The sequence below is a fragment of the Haematobia irritans genome, chromosome 1, assembly GCF_050003625.1.
Source record: "Haematobia irritans isolate KBUSLIRL chromosome 1, ASM5000362v1, whole genome shotgun sequence".
Classification (NCBI taxonomy): Eukaryota; Metazoa; Arthropoda; class Insecta; order Diptera; family Muscidae; genus Haematobia; species Haematobia irritans.
In genome coordinates this window covers 195,270,844-195,294,472 of record NC_134397.1, presented here as the reverse complement: position 1 = coordinate 195,294,472, position 23,629 = coordinate 195,270,844, and the positions used below count along the sequence as shown (strand labels likewise).

Below are 23,629 nucleotides of genomic sequence, written 5' to 3'. Positions count from 1 at the left end.
TACATTTATATATAAAATTTTGTCAAAATTTTATTTCTATAGAAAATTTTGTCAAAATTTTATTTCTATAGAATATTTTCTCAATTTCTATAGAAAATTTTCTCAAAATTTTATTTGTATAGAAAATTTTGTCAACATTTTATTTCTATCGAAAAATTTGTCAATATTTTATTTCTTTAAAAATTTAGTCATAATTCTATTTCGATAGCAAATTTGGTCAAAATTTTACTTTTATAGAAAATTTGGTCAAAATTTTATTTCTATAGAAAATTTTGTCAAAATTTTATTTCTATAGAAAATATTGTAAAAATTTTGTTTTGATCGCTCTAGTCTTATCACTTGTTTGAGTAGCGAACGAAAAACCATTCGAAAGAAAACTAGTCACATTCTCGGGTTTCTCTTTTGTTTAGGTTCGATTCTTATGTATACATACATTAACCACTTAGATTAACATTGCGGTTTTATACCGGCCAGTGTTAGGAGTAGTTTTGTTTCGCAGAAATAGGTTATATAACTTTAAGTCGAATTTATTACTCTTTTTATAAAATAATATAATATATATAACTCAAAGTAAAAAAAAAAAAAAAAAAAAAAAAAAAAAAAAAATAAACGAATAGATTGTCATGATAAGTCCCTATTAATTTAGAAGATTATTCTGTTTAATTTAATATTATAATTAGTTTAAGCTTTTATTTTTATCTTAATTTAATTAATTTTAATTTTAAATGTTTTTGTAGTCTTATTGTAATTTATGTTAAATTGGCCACCTGAGGCTTCGAATTACAAAATTTAAATAAATAAATAAAAAAAAATAAAAAATTATAAAAAAAACAGAATTTTCAAAATGTCCTTTTTTCTTGACACAAATTGTGCACGTCGTTACCTATTCGAGTACCTATTCAAGTATAAAGTGACTTGCCTTTCGACATACAGGAAACAAAGGAAATTTTTTTCGTTTGGAATTTAAAATAAAGTTTTCGTTTGATATAAAGGAACATTAGTTTTTCAAGCACAAAACGTGTTTTTTTTTTTCATTATTAAAAAAAGTGATAAAAAGGCTTAAAATTTTAACTACAGTATAACATAAAATTTTAGAATAATCTGGAGACAAAACCCAAAAATCAATAAGTAGTTGTTGTATAACCCAAACCAAAATTATTTCAACGTCTTGTAATAAAATCCTAAACCAATTTCATTATTTAATGTTTTTTTTTCCAAAAATGTTTGCCATATCTATACATACACACAAAAAAATTTCACGAAAATTTTTCCAATTAAAATTTTAATTGAGTTTTAAAAAATATTCATTCAACAAATTTTTAATTGATTCAACAACAAATTTTTAATTGATTCAACAAATTTTTTAATTGAAACAAAAATCAATCACAAAAATAATAGTATCAATTAATTAATGGGAATTAATTTTTTAATTGGATCAATTAACTTTTTAATTGACCTTCAATTAATTTTTTAATTGATAAAAATTAATTGGATCAATTTATTTCGTGATTGAATCAGAAAAAAAAAATTTTGTGTGTAGTGTTATATGTGATAGAAAAAACTAAAGAAGATCTTCCATTGCAGATAAAAAGTATCCCAACTCTGTGTAAAAAAAAACATCAAATTACTCTTAATAAAATCTGAAAAATAATAAAAATTCACTATAAAATTAAAAACAAAGTTATAATCGAAGATTATTGCAAGATTGATACATAGAAAATAAAATAAAGAGAGAAAAAGTGTATTTATGTGCATTTCTAAAAACAAAAAAACTAATGAAAATAACATCCCAATAATACAAACGATTTGAAAAGCAAAAAAAAATAAATAATACTCTCCTTTTTGGAAAGATTATAGAATCTGTGTAGAATTGAGTGCTCAGTTTGTGTACAAATTAAGAAATCCTCTCGAATAATTTGTCAATAAATTCAAACCATATAGAACCAATCCACTTTGTAATCATTCTAAGAATAAAAGTCAATAGTGTCCTCTCACATTTCCTCATATACATAAAAGATTATCATTTGAAGTTTTATCGTCACTTCTTGAATGCAAAGCATTTGCTTGAATTTTCAAACAACCGATAAAAATGGTTGCAATATCGAAATCAGCTAATAATAATACCAACAACAATACCACAGTTGGTAATGCCACCAACAAAAATACGGCCACGGTCGCTGGCGTTAATGATAATCACCATGCGTCGGTAGCTACAACAACAACGGCTATAGGAGGTGCTGGTAAATCAATTGTTGTAGATGGTAAAAATGCTACATCGTCAACTCAAGCAGCTCCAACTGTTGCACTCACAGCTAATGGAAAGCCTAAGGAAAAGAGAAGGTAAGTTTTGTATTGTCATCATTTATATAAGAATATTTTTTTTTTTTTTTTTTTTTTATTTTTACTACTGTAAGAATATTATCGTTTTGCTATTTGGATGAAAAGTGTTACTATGCAGTTTTAGCTTTTACATCCATCTCCCTAAAGTCAATACTCAGTTGGCCAGAAAAATTAGGTTGCTCATCTACAAGTAGGTTTTGTCATAAGATTATGTGAAATTTATAAACTAAGACCATATTTGTTCGCCTGAACTGTATCCGGTATGGTAATGGAATTTTGAGCTAGGGTATCCTAGGGACTTAAATGAGGATCAAAAAGTTGAAATATTCAAAATTTAAAAGTCATCTTTTCGATTTTTCGTTATATTTTCATATATCGAAAATTTTAATTTTAGATACATATATAAAAATTTGAAAAACACAACCTAAAACATATGCGATTATAGAAATTTGGACTTTTAATTGCACCCTTTGGCACAAAAGAGCAACATTTCCCATTCAATTTATTTTCGACTTTGCGAATTTTTCTATAAACTTCGATTTTGATCACAATAAAAAGTGTATCTAGTTGATTTCGCCTAGATTAGTCGATTTAAAAAAGAAAAAAATCAATCAAACGTTAATTTGTCGATTCTCAAGATTTCAAAACGTTGGCTTCGACAAAATCTCGATTAATCGATTTTCCACTTTTGTATCTCTAGTCTCGTCCGTAAGTCTGTTGAAATGACCCCCTTTCTAACATTAAGAGATATCCTATATAAATTCGTACATCGGGTTGAACTATGATTTCTTCAGAATCCTTAAGGCTTTAGTTCAATGCGCGATGTTAGTATATGCCATAATTAGATATAGCTCCCATCTCTCGATTTAATATTTTGACCGTCCTAAAAACTTATTTTTCAACCGATATGCTTGAAAAACTGATTACCAAATTCCACCAACTCTTTCGTCCGATGCGCTTTAGACTTATGTACGTGAAATTGCCATGTAATCTTATCTTCAAAATAAAAGACAATAAATTAAATTTTCTATATTGGTCCATGCCAAGTAAAGGGTAATTTTTTAAGAGATATTTAAGAGATATAAAAAAAGACACAAATTCAGAACAATGCACGAAATCTTTATTTCAATCGATAATACGATCATTTAAGATTGAATGAAAACTTTCTTTTAGTGTAGAAAAATTCTTTTAGTGTAGAAACGAATTTGTGTTCATTTAGACCATAAGGCTTCATTAAATTTATTTTTCTATTTATCTTCTATTCCAATCCGTCCATTAAAGTTTACATTATCAAGAAAGCTTGACTAATGGCGATTTCGATTGGGAAAAAAGGTGCAACATTCTCGAAATTGATTGCCAAACATAAAGGACACTGTCATAGATTTTGGATCTTGAATCCCTCACAATATTATGAATTAACAATAACTTTGGAATGACACTATAATTTGAGCGAAAATACAATGAAGGAAAAAGTAGTGTAACACCAGGGCAACATATTTTTTGCGAAACGAAAACGCCCTAAGACGTATACATTTCTCAGACTGCAGACTCACAATTCGTTAATGAACTGAAGACGACATAATCCAGCATTTTGATTCTTCTAAATGATAAGCATTCGGATCCAAATCCACGGTTGTCACTCGTGCCAAAAATAATGTACCAAAATTTGAAACAAAAAAAATTATCAAATTTAAAATCTTTATTTTGAAGTTTATGATAAAGTTTTTTGTGGTTATGAATGAAAAAACGTTTTTCTAATTTTAGAAGTTTATTTCAGTATTTGCAATATCATATCTGTATTTTGACCTCTTCTATTAGCTATTTCTATTTCTATAGAAAATTTTGTCAAAATTCTATTCCTATAGAAAATTTTATCAAAATTCTATTTCTATTAAAAATTTTGTCAAAACTTTATTTCTATAAAAAATTTTGTCAAAAATTTATTACTATAAAAAAATTTTGTCAACATTTTATTTCTATAGAAAATTTTGTCAAAACAGCATCACACGAACTCACGTTAGTTATTTTCAATATATTATATCTAAAATAATATTGTGAATTGTGAACATTAAAAGTAATTTAATTTTTGTAATTTATGTAGATACAAAATCCCAGAAGATGGTTAGTGGCACTAACCGAAATATTAGAAATAAATATTAAAACAAATCAATAATCGATTGTTTCTATGACCTCAAGCCGAACAAAATTAATAATCAGAATAAACATAAAATAGGTCAACAACACTCAAAAATATATTTTTTAAAAAATTTATTTCTATAAAACATTTTTGTCAAAATTTTATTTCTATAGAAAATTTTGTCAAAATTTTATTTCTATAGAAAATTTTGTAAAAATTTTATTTCTATAGAAAATTTTGTTAAAATTTTATTTCTATCGGAAACTTTATTATAAATTTATTTATATAGAAAATTTTGTCAAAATTTTATTTCTATAGAAAAGTTTGTCAAAATTTTATTTTTATAGAAAATTTTGTCAAAATTTTATTTCTATAGAAAACTTTGTTAAAAATTTATTTCTATAGAAAATTTTGTCAATATTATATTTACATAGGAAATTTTGTCAAAATTACATTAATATATAACATTTTGTCAAAATTTTATTTCTATAGAAAATTTTGTCAAAATTTTATTTCTACAAAATTTTATAGAAAATTTTGACAAAATTTTATTTCTATAGAAAACGTTGTTAGAAATTTATTTCTATAGAAAATTTTGTCAAAAATTTATTTCATTGTTGTTGTTTTTTGATTTCATATTTCGGCACAAGCCGGCTATCAATGTGAAACCTTTTTTCGGAAGGTTCAAGTGTGGTTCGTTGTTGGGTTTATGAACTGCCTGATTTTATTCTGATAATTGGTTGATAGTTTTGCTGCAAGTAGAGGATGCTGATGAGGAATGTGGTAATTCCGAAACGTGCGTCCATCCAACCATCTTGCAGTCTATAGGGCTTTGCCCAAATAAATTTGACAAACATTATTTTCCAACAATGATTAAAGAACAAAACCAACAATAACAAAACAAAACAAATGAAAAGAAAAAATTATTTCTATAGAAAATTTTGTCAAAATTTTATTTCTATAGAAAATTTTGTCAACATTTTATTTCTATAAAAAATTTTATCAAAAATTTATTACTATAAAAATTTTTGTCAAAATTTTATTTCTATAGAAAATTTTGTCAAAAATTTATTACTATAAAAAATTTTGTCAAAATTTTATTTCTATAGAAAATTTTGTCAAAATTTTATTTCTATAGAAAATTTTGTCAAAATTTTATTTCTATAGAAAAATTTTGTCAAAATTTTATTTCTATAGAAAATTGTGTCAAAATTTTATTTCTATAGAAAATTTTGTCAAAATTTTATTTCTATAGAAAATTTTGTCAAAATTTTATAAAATTTTTTTGTCAAAATGTTATTTCTATAGATTTTTGTCAGATTTTTTTTTTCTATAGAAAATTTTGTTAGAAATTTATTTCTATAGAAAATTTTGTCAAAATTTTATTTCTATAGAAAATTTTGTCAAAATTTTATTTCTATAGAAAATTTTGTCAAAATTTTATTTCTATAGAAAATTTTGTCAAAATTTTATTTCTATAGAAAATTTTGTCAAAATTTTATTTCTATAGAAAATTTTGTCAAAAATTTATTTCTATAGAAAATTTTGTCAAAATTTTTATTTCTATAGAAAATTTTGTCAAAATTTTATTTCTATAGAAAATTTTGTCAAAATTTTATTTCTATAGAAAATTTTGTCAGATTTTTTTTTCTATAGAAAATTTTATTTCTATAGAAAATTTTGTCAAAAATTTATTTGTATAGAAAATTTTGTCAAAAGTTTATTTCTATAGAAAATTTTGTCAAAATTTTATTTCTATAGATAATTTTGTCAAAATTTTATGTCTATAGGAAACTTTGTTTAAAATTTATTTCTATAGAAAATTTTGTCAAAATTTTATTTCTATAGAAATAAAATTTTGTTAAAATTTTATTTCTATAGAAAATTTTGTCAGATTTTTTTTTCTATAGAAAATTTTATCAAAATTGTATTTCTATAGAAAATTTTGTCAAAATTTTATGTCTATATAAAATTTTGTCAACATTTTATTTCTATAGAAAATTTTGTCAAAATTTTATTTCTATAGAAAATTTTGTTAAAATTTTATTTCTATAGAAAATTTTGTCAAAATTTTGTCAAAATTTTATTTCTATAGAAAATTTTGTCAAAATTTTATTTCTATAGAAAATTTTGTTAAAATTTTATTTCTATAGAAAATTTTGTCAAAATTTTATTTCTATAGAAAATTTTGTCAAAATTTTATTTCTATAGAAAATTTTGTCAAAATTTTATTTCTATAGAAAATTTTGTCAAAATTTTATTTCTATAGAAAATTTGGTCAAAATTTTATTTCTATATAAAATTTTGTCAAAATTGTATTTCTATAGAAAATGTTGACAAAATTTTATTTCTATAGAAAATGTTGACAACATTTTATTTCTATAGGAAACTTTGTTAGAAATTTATTTCTATAGAAAATTTTGTCATAATTTTATTTCTATAGAAAATTTTGTCAAAATTTTATTTCTATAGGAAATTTTGTCAACATTTTATTTCTATAGAAAATTTTGTCAACTTTTTATTTCTATAGAAAATTTTGTCAAAATTTTGTTTCTATAAAACATGATGTCAAAATTTTGTTTCTATAAAACATGTTGTCAAAATTTTATTTCTATGGGAAATTTTGTCAAAATTTTATTTCTATAGAAAATTTTGTCAAAATTTTATTTCTATAGAAAATTTTGTCAAAATTTTACTTCTATAGAAAATTTTGTCAACATTTTATTTCTATAGAAATTTTTGTCAAAATTTTATTTCTATAGAAAAATTTGTCAAAATTTTATTTCTATAAAACATGTTGTCAAAATTTTATTTCTATAGAAAATTTTGTCAAAATTTTATTTCTATAGATAATTTTGTCAACATTTTATTTCTATAGAAAATTTTGTCAACATTTTATTTCTATACAAATTTTTGTCAAAATTTTATTTCTATAGAAAATTTTGTCAAAATTTTATTTCTATAGAAAATGTTGTCAAAATTTTATTTCTATAGAAAATTTTGTCAAAATTTTATTTCTATAGAAAATTTTGTCAAAGTTTTATTTCTATAGAAAATTTTGTCAAAATTTTATTTCTATAGAAAATGTTGTCAAAATTTTATTTCTATAGAAAATTTTGTCAAAATTTTATTTCTATAGAAAATTTTGTCAAGATTCCATTTTTTTAGAAAATTTTGTCAAATATCTATAGAAAATTTGGCAAAATTTTATTTCTATAGAAAAATTTTTCAAAATTTTATTTCTATAGAAAAGTTTTTCAAAATTGTATTTCTATAGAAAATTTTGTCAAAATTTTATTTCTATAGAAAATTTTGTCAAAATTTTATTTCTATAGAAAATTTTGTCAAAATTTTATTTCTATAGAAAATTTTGTCAAAATTTTATTTCTATAGAAAATTTTGTTAACATTTTATTTCTATAGAAAATTTTGTCAAAATTTTATTTCTATAGAAAATTTTGTCAAAATTTTATTTCTAAAGAAAATTTTGTCAAAATTTTATAGAAAATTTTGTCAAAATTTTATTTCTATAGAAAACGTTGTTGGAAATTTATTTCTATAGAAAATATTGTCATAATTTTATTTCATTGTTGTTGTTTTTTTGATTTCATATTTCGGCACAAGCCGGCTATCAATGTGAAACCTTTTTTCGGAAGGTTCAAGTGTGGTTCGTTGTTGGGTTTAATGAACTGCCTGAATTTATTCTGATAATTGGTTGATAGTTTTGCTGCAAGTAGAGGATGCTGATGAGGAATGTGGTGATTCCGAAACGTGCGTCCATCCAACCATCTTGCAGTCTATAGGGCTTTGCCCAAATAAATTTGACAAACATTCTTTTCCTCTGTTGTTTAAGCTACACTTGTAGTTTAGTCAATGCATGGTTTTAAGCTGAAATAAAAAAACAACAACAATGATTAAAGAACAAAACCAACAATAACAAAACAAAACGAATGAAAAAATTTTATTTCTATAGAAAAATTTGTCAAAATTTTATTTCTATAGAAAATTTTGTCAAAATTTTATTTCTATAGAAAATTTTATCAAATTTCTATTTCCATTAAAAATTTTATTTCTAAGAAAATTTTGTCAAAATTTTATTTCTAAGAAAATTTTGTCAAAATTTTATTTCCAAAGGGAATTTTATCAAAATTTTATTTCTATAGAAAATTTCGTCAAAATTTTATTTCTATAGAAAATTTCGTCAAAATTTTATTTCTATAGAAAATTTTGTCAAAATTTTATTTCTATAGAAAATTTTGTCAAAATTTTATTTCTATAGAAAAATTTGTCAACATTTTATTTCTATAGAAAATTTTGTCAAAATTTTATTTCTATAGAAAATTTTATCAAAATTTTATTTCTATAGAAAATTTTGTCAAAATTTTATTTCTATAGAAAATTTTGTCAAAATTTGATTTCTATAGAAAATTTTGTCAAAATTTTATTTCTATGGAAAATTTAGTCAAAATTTTAATGAAAATTTTGTCAAATTTTATTTCTATAGAAAATTTTGTCAAAATTTTATATCTATAGAAAATTTTGTCAAAATTTTATATCTATAGAAAATTTTGTCAATAGCACGTTTCTATAGAAAATGTTGTCAAAATTTTATTTCTATTGACAATTTTCTCAAAATTTTATTTCTATATTAAATTTTGTCAAAATTTTATTACTATAGAAAATTGTGTCAAAATTTTATTGCTATAGAAAATTTTGTCAAAATTTTATTGCTATAGAAAATTTTTTCAAAATTTTATTTCTATAGAAAATTTTGTCAAAATTTTATTTCTATGAAAAATTTTGTCAAAATTTTATTTCTATAGAAAATTTTGTCAAAATTTTATTTCTATAGAAAACTTTGTCAAACTTTTATTTCTATAGAAAATTTTATTTCTATAGAAAAATTTGTCAAAATTTTATTTCTATAGAATATTTTGTCAACATTTTATTTCTATAGAAAATTTTGTCAAAATTTTATTTGTATAGAAAATTTTCTCAAAAATTTATTTCTATAGAAAATTTTGTCAAAATTTTATTTCTATAGAAAATTTTCTCAAAATTTTATTTCTATAGAAAATTTTGTCAATAGTATGTTTCTATAGAAAAATTTGTAAACAGTAGAAAAGCGACAATTTTTGATAGAATTCTGCCAATTGTGACAACTGTGCTTGGAATGCATTCATTAATATGGAATAATTTTCTATTAATAATAATTTTTACAAATTTGTTCTTGTAATGGTCATTATTATTTATTTTCCATCATTTCTATTTCTGTAAATTTATATCATATTTATTTTACACAAAAAATCTAATCAGTGTAATATATAAGACTATTCCATAAAATATAGACAAAAATGCTGACACATTGCTTATTTAATTTTTTGCTTAATAATCAAACAAATTTTTATTACATAAGATAATAAAAAAAAGAAATGATAAAAAAATAAACAAATTATAAAAATGCATGTTCAAAATGTGCATACAATACCATCAACCCCAAGAGTTAGAAAGTCCTCACTCAACTGGCAAGTGTATGGGTAAAATTTATTTTCGCAATGGTCTGCAAAATTTTCATAAGCAAAAGAAATCCAATGTGAAATAAATCGTAAAAAATGGAATTTAATCGTTTAGCAATGTGGGCAACAGAAGCAGACAAACGAGGTAGCTAGTTAGTCTGGTGAGAGTCACATTGACCGAGAACTTGTGCACTGTATATCTTGACAATAACACTATCACCCCAAAAGATTCGATTCCATAGAGTGGTGGCTACGAGCAAATGACGAATAAAACAAACCTATAGCAACAAGAAAATGAAAAAAAAATGAAATAATAGAAAACACAGAGTTTAAATAATATTTTCTCATCGTTGAGTATACATTTTGTTTCAGTATGTGAGATACGTTGGAAAATCATGCCCGTCTATAATATATATAGGTTTTACGACATACAGTCTAACACTGAAGTCTTTGTACATCATATATTTAGTAATAATGAAATCAAAAATTCAAAACTGAAATATATTAAAAATAATGTAATTAAAAGTTGATGAATAAGAGATATTCAGATACATAATAGCGTAGAAAATTAACAAAAATGCATATTAGATTAAAGATATTAATTACCAATCTAGAAAAAATACTTTAAAATTGGCATTAATGTCACGTGGGTGATAAAAAGCATAAATAGCACTTTTGTAATGGAACACATTTTGGTATGTTCCCTAAGCGATCCAAAAACAAATCAATTCCCCATAGAAGAAATCGCTAGGCACTTCTGAAGCCTAGAAATTAAGGACACGAAATACATAGTTGATTTTGCCAATCTTCAAATCGACACGAATCTGCCAACCAAATTTTAATGTTGGCCATGACCGGCTATTAGGATTTTTTCTGGGTGACGAAAATTAGTTTCTAACAAAAAAGTCGGATTGATTTTATAGCTATTATCTTTTTGGCAACACTGGTTGTAAGCTGATGCACGTTTTGTGTTTTGTTCCATGTAAAACATCTTCAGTTTGGTCTGTAATTTAACAATGAATCCTCTTACAAATTAACAACGCTTGCAAATTATTGAACTTTGTTATTAAAATGAGTGCTCTGTTAAGAAAGTTTATCGCAAGAAAAGTTGTGCTCTGCGACGAAGGCCATTTTGAAGATCAGCTAGAAGCATTGCAATGCATCCAGAAAAATGTCAAAGTTGGGCGTTGTTTATGGGCTGGTGGAATCATTGAACCATACTACTTTAAAGACAATGCGAATCGTAACGTAACTGTGAATGGTGATCACTACTGTAAGATGATATTCAACTTTTTCGTCCAAAATGAAAGAGCTTGACTTGCATGAAATGCGATTTCAACGAGATGGTGCCACATATCAGAAATGATAGTATCAATCACCAAAGTCAATTAACAATTAATAGTTCCAATTAAAAAACTAACTGATACAATCAATTTTTGTTTCAATAAAAAATTTGATGAATCAATTAAATTGTTAATTGAATATTTGTGAAAATTCAATCAAAATTTTAATTGGAAAGATTATGGTGATATTTTTTCTGTGTATATAGAGACAACCCCACTTCAATTCACGCATTGGAAGATAATATTGAAGCATTTATTTGTAAGATACCGGCCAATATGTTGCAAGAGTATGCCAAAATTGGACTAAAAGAATGGACTATTTGAAGCACAGTCGCGGTCAACATTTGCATCAAATAATTTTCATAAAATTATATATATTCAAATAATCAAATAAAGTTTTCATGCATTAGCTCTTAAAAAATCGCCCTTTAAGTTCCCCGAGTGAAGCAATTTCGATTAAGAATTAAGTGTTTTTTTCTTTCGTTATTGAAATACAAAAAAGAAATTATACTTAACCGGCTTCGAAAAAGATATTTTCACAAGTCTCTTAATTTGAAGTGGGCTACCCGACTTTCGAATTTTTTGAAAATCGACTCAAATCTACTAATCGACTATTGACCAAAATCGAATAATCGATTTTTGATGTCGGCTAAAATCGGCTAGTCGATTTTTTATGCTGACAAAATACGATTGCCAACGAAAAAGTGGAGAAGTTGGCTTTGCATTGAAGGGAGAAAAATACGTAACAATGCGAATAAAACGATTTTACTTAAAAATTTCTGTTGCATACATAGCAATGATATTTGTGGCTCAGCAAAAACTCATAGTAGGTAATTTCCTAATAATCGCACTAAAAATACAGCAAAATCTTTCTGCTCTGTCTCTACCACAGCCGTTTTCTCTGGGTCAACAGCTTCAGAACTTGCACAACTTTGTTGCAATTCAGCATCAATTCGTAGATGGAACTTCGGTCCTTAGGGTATTTTCCAGTCAACTCGTTTCATATCCAACTTTATTCATATGATTAAAATAAATTAATTTCCGACGAAAAAATCCATTAAGGATTATAATCAGAATCAACAATTTGGCTGTCCGATTTTTCAAATTTAGGAAATGTCAACTTTTCGACCTTTTGAATTCGTTACAATTTGGAAAAATCGATTTTTCGAATTTTTAAAATTGTTCGAACTTTGTTCAAGTCGTATAATTTTAAAGAAAAAAAACATGCCCGGTTCCAAAGATTTTGTATTTACTTTAAAATTTTTGGTATTGATTCCTAGCCAAAGAAGCGGAGAATACAAGTTAGGATACTTTTAAGATACAATTCTCTTTTAAATTTGGGTTTTATGTACTTGCTTCTAGGAAGCAAATTTTAATTTTTCGCTTTTTCAGCTTTTTTCTTCATATGCTATCAAAGTCCTTTAAAAACGAGTTAACGACAACTTTATTTTCCAAATTAAAACTCGACTTACAGTAGAAATTATGCTATGCTTCAAATAAAAAAAAAAAAAACTTTAAAATAAAGTGTTAAAAAACATGTCCTATATTTGAAAAATTGTTTGCCTTGTAGTCAATATGCAAAAAGACAACAAATTTAAAGACAATTTCATTAAATTTAAAGAATTTTTCTGAATTATTAAAGACCTTAGCCCAAACATTTTTTCTTTCATGTTCTGATAACCATTTTTAAGTGAAATCACTTAATTATAAGGACAATACGACTTCATTGAAAAATTTATCGGCATTTGGTCAAGGAAAAAAAACTTTATATTCCTAAGCAAAATTTGCATTCGTATTTTAAAGACATAAAATCTTTGACCTCACGACAATATTTGTTTCAATGTATGCATTCTTTTAAAATAAATTATATTCTTTTAAAATAAATTTTCGACAAAAAGTCGACTTTGGTCTTTTGCATCCCTAATATTTATACCTCTGTTACATCATAAAGGTAAGGTATAGCTAATTTTGTCTAAATTATATACAATAATCAGTTGGTGTTTATGTAGTGCCCAGACTTATAAAATTGATTCCTTTCTTTTTGAATTGTCTCGTGCTTCGATTATTCCCTCAACCCAATGATTGATAATGAAGAAAAACAAAAAAGAAAGCGCAAACAAGACGAAGGCCAATTGGGGGTTTGTAGGAAAGTCTAATCTTATCTCTGTGTTTTTTTGTTTGTTTTTCTCTCTCTCTCTGTCTCTCTGCCTCTAAATCTGATTTTCTCAAAGTCTCCACTTCTTCTAGAGTTGTTAGAGCTTCACTGAAAGCTTTACACATACACGTGTGGGGCAAAAAATTCCCCAAAACAAATAATTTTTAAGTGATAAACTAATACACATGATTTAAGTACAACTAGTATAAACGAAACTGGGACGTTATTATTTTATTGGGAACAATACCTAAATCTGAACCGATTTCAACCAAAATTAAAATGCACATCAAGAACCTTATTTCTAGTCCCTGTGCAATGTTACGGTTATATGTGTCTAAATCGGGCGAAAGATATATATGGGAGCTATATCTAAGTCTAAACCGATTTCAATAAAATTTGGCATACTTGACTATAACTAGTACTAATTGTTCTTCTTGTGCAAAATTTCAACCAAATTGGATAAAACTATGGCTTCTGGGGCCAGAATGATGTATATGTCAGCTATATCCAAATCTGAACCGATTTCTTCTAAAATCAATAGGGTTCTATTCTGATCCAAAACGGAAACTTGTGCCAAATTTGGAGTCGATTAGACTAAAACTGCGACCTAGACTTTGATCACAAAAATGTGTTCACAGACAGACGGATTGACGGACATGGCTAGATCGACTCAGGGACCCACCCTGAGCATTATTGCCAAAGACACCATGTGTCTATCTCATCTCCTTCTGGGTGTTGCTAACGTATGCACTAACTTAACATAACAGGTTGGCTGATCAGTCCCCGGTCTAACAAAGAAAAACACATTTTTTTTTGTCAAAATTCGTTTTTATTATTCAACATAGTTTTCTTCAAGAGCGATACAACGATTATAACGACCTTCCAATTTTTTGATACAATTTTGGTAGTACCCCTTCGGTTTTGCCTTAAAATAGGCCTCAGTTTCGGCGATCACCTCTTCATTGCAGCCAAATTTTTTCCCTGCGAGCATCCTTTTGAGGTCTGAGAACAAGAAAAAGTCGCTGGGGGTCAGATCTGGAGAATACGGTGGGTGTGGAAGCAATTCGAAGCCAATTCATGAATTTTTGCCATCGTGACTTGTGGCACGGTGCGTTGTCTTGGTGGAACAACACTTTTTTCTTCTTCATATGGGGCCGTTTTGCCGCGATTTCGACCTTCAAACGCTCCAATAACGCCATATAATAGTCACTGTTGATGGTTTTTCCCTTCTCAAGATAATCGATAAAAATTATTCCATGCGCATTCCAAAAAACAGAGGCCATTACTATGCCAGCGGAATTTTGAGTCTTTCCACGCTTCGGAGACGGTTCACCGGTCGCTGTCTACTCAGCCGACTGTCGATTGGACTCAGGAGTATCGACGGAAAAACTCGGGTGTATTACGAGTTAACAGCTGCAAACACCGCTCAGAATCATCAACACGTTGTTGTTCTTGGTCAAATGTGAGCTCGCGCGGCACCCATTTTGCACAGAGCTTCCGCATATCCAAATATTGATGAATGATATGACCAATACGTTCCTTTGATATCTTTAAGGCCTCTGCTATCTAGATCAACTACATTTTACGGTCATTCCAAATCATTTTTTTTTCATTTTTTATATTTTGATTTTTTTGATGTTTTCGTCGGTAACCACCTATTTCACCGTCCTCCGTGCTCATTTCACCACGCTTGAATTTTGCACACCAATCAATTATTATTGATTTCCCTGGGGCAGAGTCCGGAAATTCAATATCAAGCTAAGTTTTTGCTTCCACCGTAATTTTTCCCTTCAGAAAACAGTATTTTATCAAAACACGATATTCCTTTTTTTCCATTTTTTTCACAATAACAAAAGTTGCTTCACAAAAGACGCAAACTAATTGACTTACAGACGTCAAATTTTGACACGAATCATTTGAAGGTTGGTACTATATAAAAATAATATGCATTTAAAACTAGCAACGCCATCTATGTGTCAGACCGGGGACTTATCAGCCAACCTGTTTTATACCCTGTTCCACAGTGTGGCGCAGGGCATAAAAAGAACTTGAACAAGAAAACAATTTTAGCTTATATTGGGTGATCAAAGCGATCGAAGTGTTTTCCAAAAACGGAAACAATAAATCAATTGCCCGCAGAAGAGCAAGATGTATTCGGTATTGTCTAGAAATTAGATATACAAGAGTAGAGAAACAGCTCTTCGATTCTTGGGAATATTTTTAAATTAAAAATGGTTTCCTAAAATTTAGGTTGCATAATCTTTAATACCACTTAATATTTAATACCAGAAACTATTCATGTTTTATTGTATACAAAAATGGGAAACCGCCCCCCACAATGCTAAACATCATAGAATGTGCCTACAATCCTCCCCTATTCCAAATTAAGTTTTTTTTTCTTTCTTCATTCATATTATTTCGTTTCTAATGTTTCACTATTGACATTTGTACCCACAACATAATATTTGCTTTTTGTTTTGATTCCAATTTTCGTAACATTAGTGGTCTTCTCGACTATGTTTGTTGTTCTCATTGCAATACATACTTGTTTGCTGCTGTTTATGGGAGCTTTTGTTGTCAACCCCCTTGTTTGTGTAGATGAGAGTAATTTGAGGGTTGGTGTAATCGAGAGATAGATGGGGGGAAAGAAAGAAGCTGAGGTCATTGAACTTTCAATTTCGGCATTTCTTCTACCCACTTGTTGCCGTTTTAAAGATAACCAATGTAGTGTTAAACACTTTTATTGACTAAATTATGTTTATTACTTTTAGATTGTACACTGGAAAAAATATTTACATGTTAACAAAGATTACGCAACCTAAATGTTAGTATGTGCAATTTACAAAATATTAAGGATAAATTTATTTCAAATAATGAAATTTTATTTAAAATAAAGTTTATAATCTTTGCTTCAAACTTTATTTTTTTATTAAATTTAGGACACAAAGTTTATAAAGTTTGCGTACCTACGTTAAAGTCACATGTCTTTGAACTAAGGCAAATTATGCTTAAAGTAAAGAAACACATTTTTGATTTAAACAAAATGGTTCTTAATTTAACTGAACTACTGATTCTTTAGATTTAATATATCGGTAACACTATATCTACAATTCTGTACATGAGACTCTCGATTTTTGAATTTTGGTTTTTTATCTTCGTCAATATGTTCTATTGGAATTTTGTCTGGTCAATTCACCAAGAGTCATTTTTCAGATATTAACGATCCAATATCGGGGCTATATATGGCCGATATCTGGTGACCCTATATCTGAAATACTGTACATGAGACCTTCGATTTTTTAATTTCGGTTTGTTATCTTCGTCAGTATGTTCCACTGGCATTTTGTGTGGTCAATTCACCAAGAACGGTTTCCCATATATAGGCGATCCAATATCGGGACTATATATAGCCGATATCTGGCGACATTATATCTCAAATACTGTACCCGAGACTTTTTGTTTTTTTTTAATTTTGATGTATCCTCGTCAGTATGTTCCACTGGCATTTTGTCTGGTCAATTCACCAAGAGCCGTTTTTCAGATATTCAAAACGAACTTCACTTATCGTAAACAAATCACTTTAATAGCAGCTTGTCTTACGAGGTACCAAATGTAATTTTTGGAAATGGATATTAAGCAATTTTAAAGATTTATCGGCTATATATAGCCGATATCTGGCGACACTATATCTCAAGTTCTGTACATGAGACTTTCGATTTTTTAATTTTGGTTTTTTATCTTCGTCAGTACGTTCCACTGGCATTTTGTCGGGTCAATTCGCAACGAATGGTTTCCCATATTTAGGCGATCCAATATCGGATCTATATATAGACGATATCTGGCGAAACTATATCTCAAATGCTGTACATGAGACTTTTGATTTTTTAATCTTGGTTTTTTATCTTCGTCAGTATATTCCACTGGCATTTTGTCTGGTCAATTCACCAAGAGCCGTTTTTCAGGTATTAACGAACCAATATTGGGGCTATATATAGCCGATATCTGGCGACACTATATCTCAAATACTGTACACGAGACTTTTGATTTTTTAATTTTGGTTTTTTATCTTCGTCAGTATGTTCCACTGGCATTTTGTCTGGTCAATTCACCAAGAGCCGTTTTTCAGATATTCAAAACGAACTTCACTGTAATTTTTGAAAATGGATATTAAGCAATTTTAAAGATTTCGAAAAGATTTTGGGCAAAGAACACTGTTTGATATAAACTAATTCGACAGTGATATTAGAATAAAGAGAGTTTTGCCAAAGACAAAGAGCGGTGTATAGCTCTATATAATACTCTTCGTCTATAGAATACTCTTCGTTAATTTTACGAAGCATACTTCATTCATACTTCATTAACTATTCTTCATGAATTCTTTATTAAAACAATGAAACTTTCATTCATTTTCGTAAATTTTACGAAGAACATTTTACGAATATATGAAACGTCTACGAAATACTCTCTACACACGCAGAGAAGAAACATGATTGTCACAATCCTATTCGAAGAGCAAAATAATATGATAGGAGCTATTTTTGCGGCGACCATGTAACCGTGTTGGCTCAATAAACATGGTTCTGGGAAAAATAAAATTGTCCTCATCTAAAATATTATTATATTGATAAAAAGAATTTTGTTTCCATTAAAAGACAATGGTCACGATCTAAAATGTTATGTTATTCGTCAAAAATGTTTTTCTTCTAGTTAAAAGAACATGGTCACAACCTAAAATGTTTTGATTTTTATGAAAAAACTTTTTTCGTCGTCGAAAAAAGGACGCCACTTGAGAAAAGAAAACACAAAATCAACTTTATTTATTTGTTTTTATTTATTTATAAACTAATTCATTGTTTGTTTGTATTTATAATGTCGTGCAAGCAAACATTATATATTTTTACACACTCTATTTTGGTTCAATTTCAACAATAAGTAATCATTCCATATTTACTTCGTGCCCATCAAATGTACCAACGCAGACATCATGTAACTTCAAATAAAAATAAATTATACCATATATCAAAATGCAGAACAAAATACAGGTACATTTTTCAATTACACTTTCCTTTTTTGTGTTCACATAAAACCACGTGCCACTTCTGAATAAATAAATTAACACAAAACAAAGTAATTCCGTATTCTCCGTCCATTCCAAGAAAGAATCAACACACGGCTGACGCGCAAAATGAAAATCGTGTGTACCTGCTCAATGTTTTTATAAAATCCTTTTCGCTGCAACAAAATTAAAAAATTAAATGGTCACGAAAACAATGTTCATGGTCTTAAGGCCATGTAATGGTTCTAGAAATGTCTATACCTAACCTATAGAAATACTTTTATCCCTGCAAAAAAGTCGAAAAATTGAATGGTTAGGTACATGATTTTCCCGACCATGTAATGGTCTCAAATTCTATCATTTAAATAATAGAACATGTTTGCGGCAATTGAGAACCATTTAAATGCTTATTGCCAACATATATTTTTCTCCGCTCGAAAGTTATTTTTACAAAGACAAAATACATGGTTTTCGCGACAATTACCTACTCTAGATAAGCATTAAATGGATGCGGCAACCATGTCTCAACATGTTTTTTCTGTGCATGCACTAACTTTTCTTCGTAAAAAGTTCGTACTTTTAACGAAACTTTTTTATAATTTCATGATTTTTGTGAAGAAGATTTTACGAATTTAGAAATATTTTTCGAAACATTCTGCGTTATAAAAAGTAGAAAACATTTTCTTTGCAATAACGAAGAAGTTTCATTGAAGTTGTAAAAAAAAACGTAAAATTTCGTTTTTTTTAATGAAGAGTTTCTTTGGTTGTAAAACAATGGCAAATTTCGTACTTTCAACGAAAATTTTCGTTCTTTTTACGAAGAAAATTGTTTCTGTGTAAGAGTATTTTTCCAAACAAGAACATGACATCTAGAAAACTACATCAAATCTTTATTCCAATCGATAGCACGGTCCATATTATTTCATGTGTGAAAGATTATTTATGCAAATATTGACCGCGACTGCGCCTCAAAGGGTCCAATCGCTTAGTCCATTTTCGACTTACTCTTTACCACATTTCGGCCGGTATCTCACGAATAAATGCTTCAATGTTGACTTCCAGTACATCAATTGAAGCTGGCTTCTCTGTATAGACATGCAATTTATTTATTATTAAAAATTGAGTTCAAAAAATACAAATTTCACTATACAATTTTCCGCCAAGGACACGCCGCCAGCCGTCACGGTAATCCGTGGCTGATTTTGATCTTCCCATTAAAAATGCAAGTAAACAAGTGTTCGCCTATCGTCTTAGTGGTTATATTTGCCCACTAAGACGATTCATGCACTGAAAAAACAGTGAACCCTTTTCCATTGCAAAATGAACTAAACTGTAGTAATATTGACCATGATATAGCCCTTAAGATTTTTTTCAACTTGTCTAGTTTATAATTCTCTTAAATTGTAGTTCATCCATAACATTGTATTTTAGTTCATTTTTACAACACCATAAGATTTATATACCCCTACCAAGTTAAGAAGTCAGTATTATTTTGGTTTACTTGCTTATTTTTAGGGAAACCTAAATAATAAAAATTGGTTATCAGTCTCTTTAAAATCTCGACGACTAAACTATTTTTAAATCAATCATTCCACAGTACAGAGAAATTTAATAATTATAGGAACAACAAACCGTTTTACTATTATAAAAATTTTCATATATTAAAATTAAACTTTCTTTAAGCAAAAGTACTTTATTATAAAAACTTATGATGAAAATTCTTAATACAATGTGGAACAAGAAAAGTAGTTCATTTGAACTCGCTGTTTGGACATTTTGACTTATCCGTTTTTTATTCATCGTAGGTAAATTTTTCACATATCTTGCTGAAAAAGAATGGAAGCAATAATGGAAATTGTTAAAAATTAACACCATGTAATAAAATATAATTTTTTAATTCTTTATTTTAGCTTGTAACTTACCATATGTGGGGACATTTTATCAAATGGTGTAAGGAATTCAACTTTTATTTGGAAAACGTATCTCATAAAATTTGTACCTGAAACAAATAGAGAAATAATGAAGTATTCTATATAAACTCATAAAACTGTGAAGGATATAATAAAATAAATATGCTAGTTGAAAGTAAGCCAAAGTTTTAATATAAAACTTACCAATTCTCTATTAAATTGTACGCTGAGGGGAAATATAAAAAGTTGTCCAAATTTATTTGGGCTACTCTGAAATTAAATATTTATTTTTTACATTAAATAAAATTATTAAATAGGTTTCCAAAAAATCTAATGAAAATAATAATATTATGCATAAAAAAACAAATATTCTGGTTAAAAGAAAGTTAAAGAATCCTTACCAATTCACTATTAAATTACAAGCAAAGGAGTACTAAAATTTTTTTCAAATTTTTAAGGGGTTATTCTGAAATTAAATATTTGTTTTTTTACATTAAAAATATTACATTGGTTTCCAAAAAAATAGATTAAAGAAATAATAAAAAAGGTATTAAAAACCTGTAATTTTGATGATAAAAAGGTCATAAAAACGTAAATATTCTAGTTGAAAGAAAGCCAAATTTTAAAAGAAAAATTACCAATTCTCTATTTTTTAAATTTGTTCGAACCCATCTGGAGTTGCTCTGAAATTAAATATTGCTTTTACAACAAAGAAAAACATTAAACTGGTTTCCAAAAAAATTAATTAACAAATAATAATGTACATAAAAAATATTATTTTTAAAAGAAAGCCATATTAAAAAAAACAATACTTACCAATTTATTACTAAACTGTACGCTGAGATATAACAAAAAATTTCCAAATTCATCTGGAATTGAATATTAATTTTTTACATTGAATAATAAAAATTTCAATACACTTTCAATTTCAACATATTTTCCTAAATATTCTTAATAACTTTTCTCTAAACTACCGATAAAATATTAATAACTTTCATTTAAAAGGTTTAATAAACAAACACCAATATATGTCTCAAAATTCCAAAATATTCCATGCCTTTATATCCCCTGTTGCATATTAAAAGATGCAACAGCTCACGCCAACGCCAACTATACAACTGAAGCATGCCAAACAAAACCAAGCAAAGCCAAAACATTCCTACAACAACAAAAACACATGTGCCTTTATTGAAAACAACACCTCATCCAGCCAAATAAACCATCCACGAATAATAAACACACACAAACCACTAAATGAACAAAAATAAAAACAACCTCACGCTCATGTATACACAACAAAACTCAAGTAACATTATCTTTACAGTATTCACATTCCACTATGCCGATAAAGATATCTGTACTATGCATTAGTTCATCGCATCTGCTGACAATTTACTCTAAAAATAATATTAGTAAAGGCACACCAGTTTATGAACGATGAAATGTTTAACTTAAAATTTGCAAAAACTTCATGAAATGTTATCTACCATTTTTGAGGAAAATGTCTATAAATTTAATTACATGTGAACTAAAAATATTTCATTGGGTAATTTTCTACCAACAATTATTAATTATAGGAATTGTCAGTAAGAAATTGCTATCCACTTTCAAGTTCATTTTTTGCAAAAAAATATTTTCTCATACAAAAAAATCTTATAGTAAATTGCTTTTATTATTTAGAAAGTACTTTACATTTCACAAGTAGTTTTATAGCATGACAAACGAATTTTTAACTACCAGTTAAGAAATTTTTTAAGGAAATTTCCATCGTATTTTGTAGGCCATGAACTAAACGATTGCTACTTAGAATTTGTAAAATTTCCTTTCGAGTAGTTAATTTTCGTTGAAGATACGAAAAATGAACTAAAATTCTGGAAAATTCTTGTAATAAATTATTGTAAAAATCTTCTTAAATTTACGATACACTTTTTTTCTATGTGGTTAATTTATAGACCAAACTGAAAATAGTTGACAGTGAATCAAAAGCGGAAGGTACGTCAGCTGTTTAAACCTGTGTTGAGATAACGATACCGGCTAAAAAATCTCGCTTTAGTTTTTGAAGAGATTACAAAAATTGTAATCTCCATTTTTTAAAGTTTGTTCATTTGCATTTGCTTCAAATTGTATCAGAAGAAAGATGTTGAAGAAAACATGATCATTTTTAAAAAATTATTCTTGGTAGAGGTGTGCGCGTGACACGAAATTCTCGTGACACGCGTGATTCACGCGTGAATCACGTGAGTCGTGAACAAAATCCAAAGCAAGTCTCGTGAATGTGCGTGAATGGGACTAAAATAAATATGTCGTGCGTGAGCGTGCGTGAGAAATAAAATCGGTTCGTGAATGTGCGTGAATAAAATTTCCGCAAAATCACGCTCACGAAAAAAATCAAGATTTAATGCTTACTCGTATTTTAACTGAAATTAATTTAACTCTCGAACTATTTTTGAAGTTTGTTACCTTCGCAGATTTCCGTTTGGAAAATGTCGTGAGGTTCGTGAATCACGAGAATTGTCGTGAATCATGCGTGAACGTGAGTCTTTAAAAGTAGTTCGTGCGTGAGCGTGCGTGAGTACTGGTTTTCATTTCGTGAATGTGCGTGAGTGGGATTGGCTACAACACGTATCGTGCGTGAGCGTGCGTGAATAAACATTTTGTTTCGTGAATGTGCCTGAGTGTGAGTGAAATTTCAGTCACGCACACACCTCTAATTCTTGGCCATGCAATTTATATTCACGCACATCCACATCCGCCCCCTCATTGCATGCAAGGATGGTTTTTACTCTCATATATGAATCTTTATCTTTTGTGCAACAGAAAGCAAGAAAGAAATCACTAAAATAAAAACAAACCAAAAAGAAGTTCTCCTGGTTGCTAGAACCATATCATCACGAATATTAAAATTTTACTGTGACCATTTTTAAAAATGTATGGAAAGCATCCAAAATCAAAGGTCATTTACCCAAAAGCCAAAACTTACACGTTTTGAGGCTTAAGTCTCTTGATTCGTACAGACAAAAGGTATCAATTGTTCCAATGCTTATATTTGGTTTGTGGTTATGGTGTCATAAAATGCATATCGAAACCAGTTGACCATTTGTTGTTCGGCGATACCTTCCATTTCAAACACTGGTCATCCAGGGTGTCGATGAGCGCTTTTTTTTTATTAAATT

The 23,629-nt window shown here is 27.6% G+C and overlaps 1 protein-coding gene across 4 annotated transcripts in view; it reads left to right on the top strand.

Annotated features, from left to right (window-relative positions):
• Window positions 1-23,629, top strand: part of sima (HIF-1 transcription factor component sima) — a 517,365-nt gene that overhangs the window by 4,253 nt on the left and 489,483 nt on the right. For all 4 annotated transcript variants that reach the window (XM_075292452.1, XM_075292451.1, XM_075292450.1 and 1 more), the window contains exon 2: window positions 1,585-2,340. In XM_075292452.1, coding sequence (XP_075148567.1) covers window positions 2,090-2,340 — 251 coding nt within the window. In that variant the 5' untranslated portion in view covers window positions 1,585-2,089. The remainder of the gene's footprint in view (window positions 1-1,584; window positions 2,341-23,629) is intronic.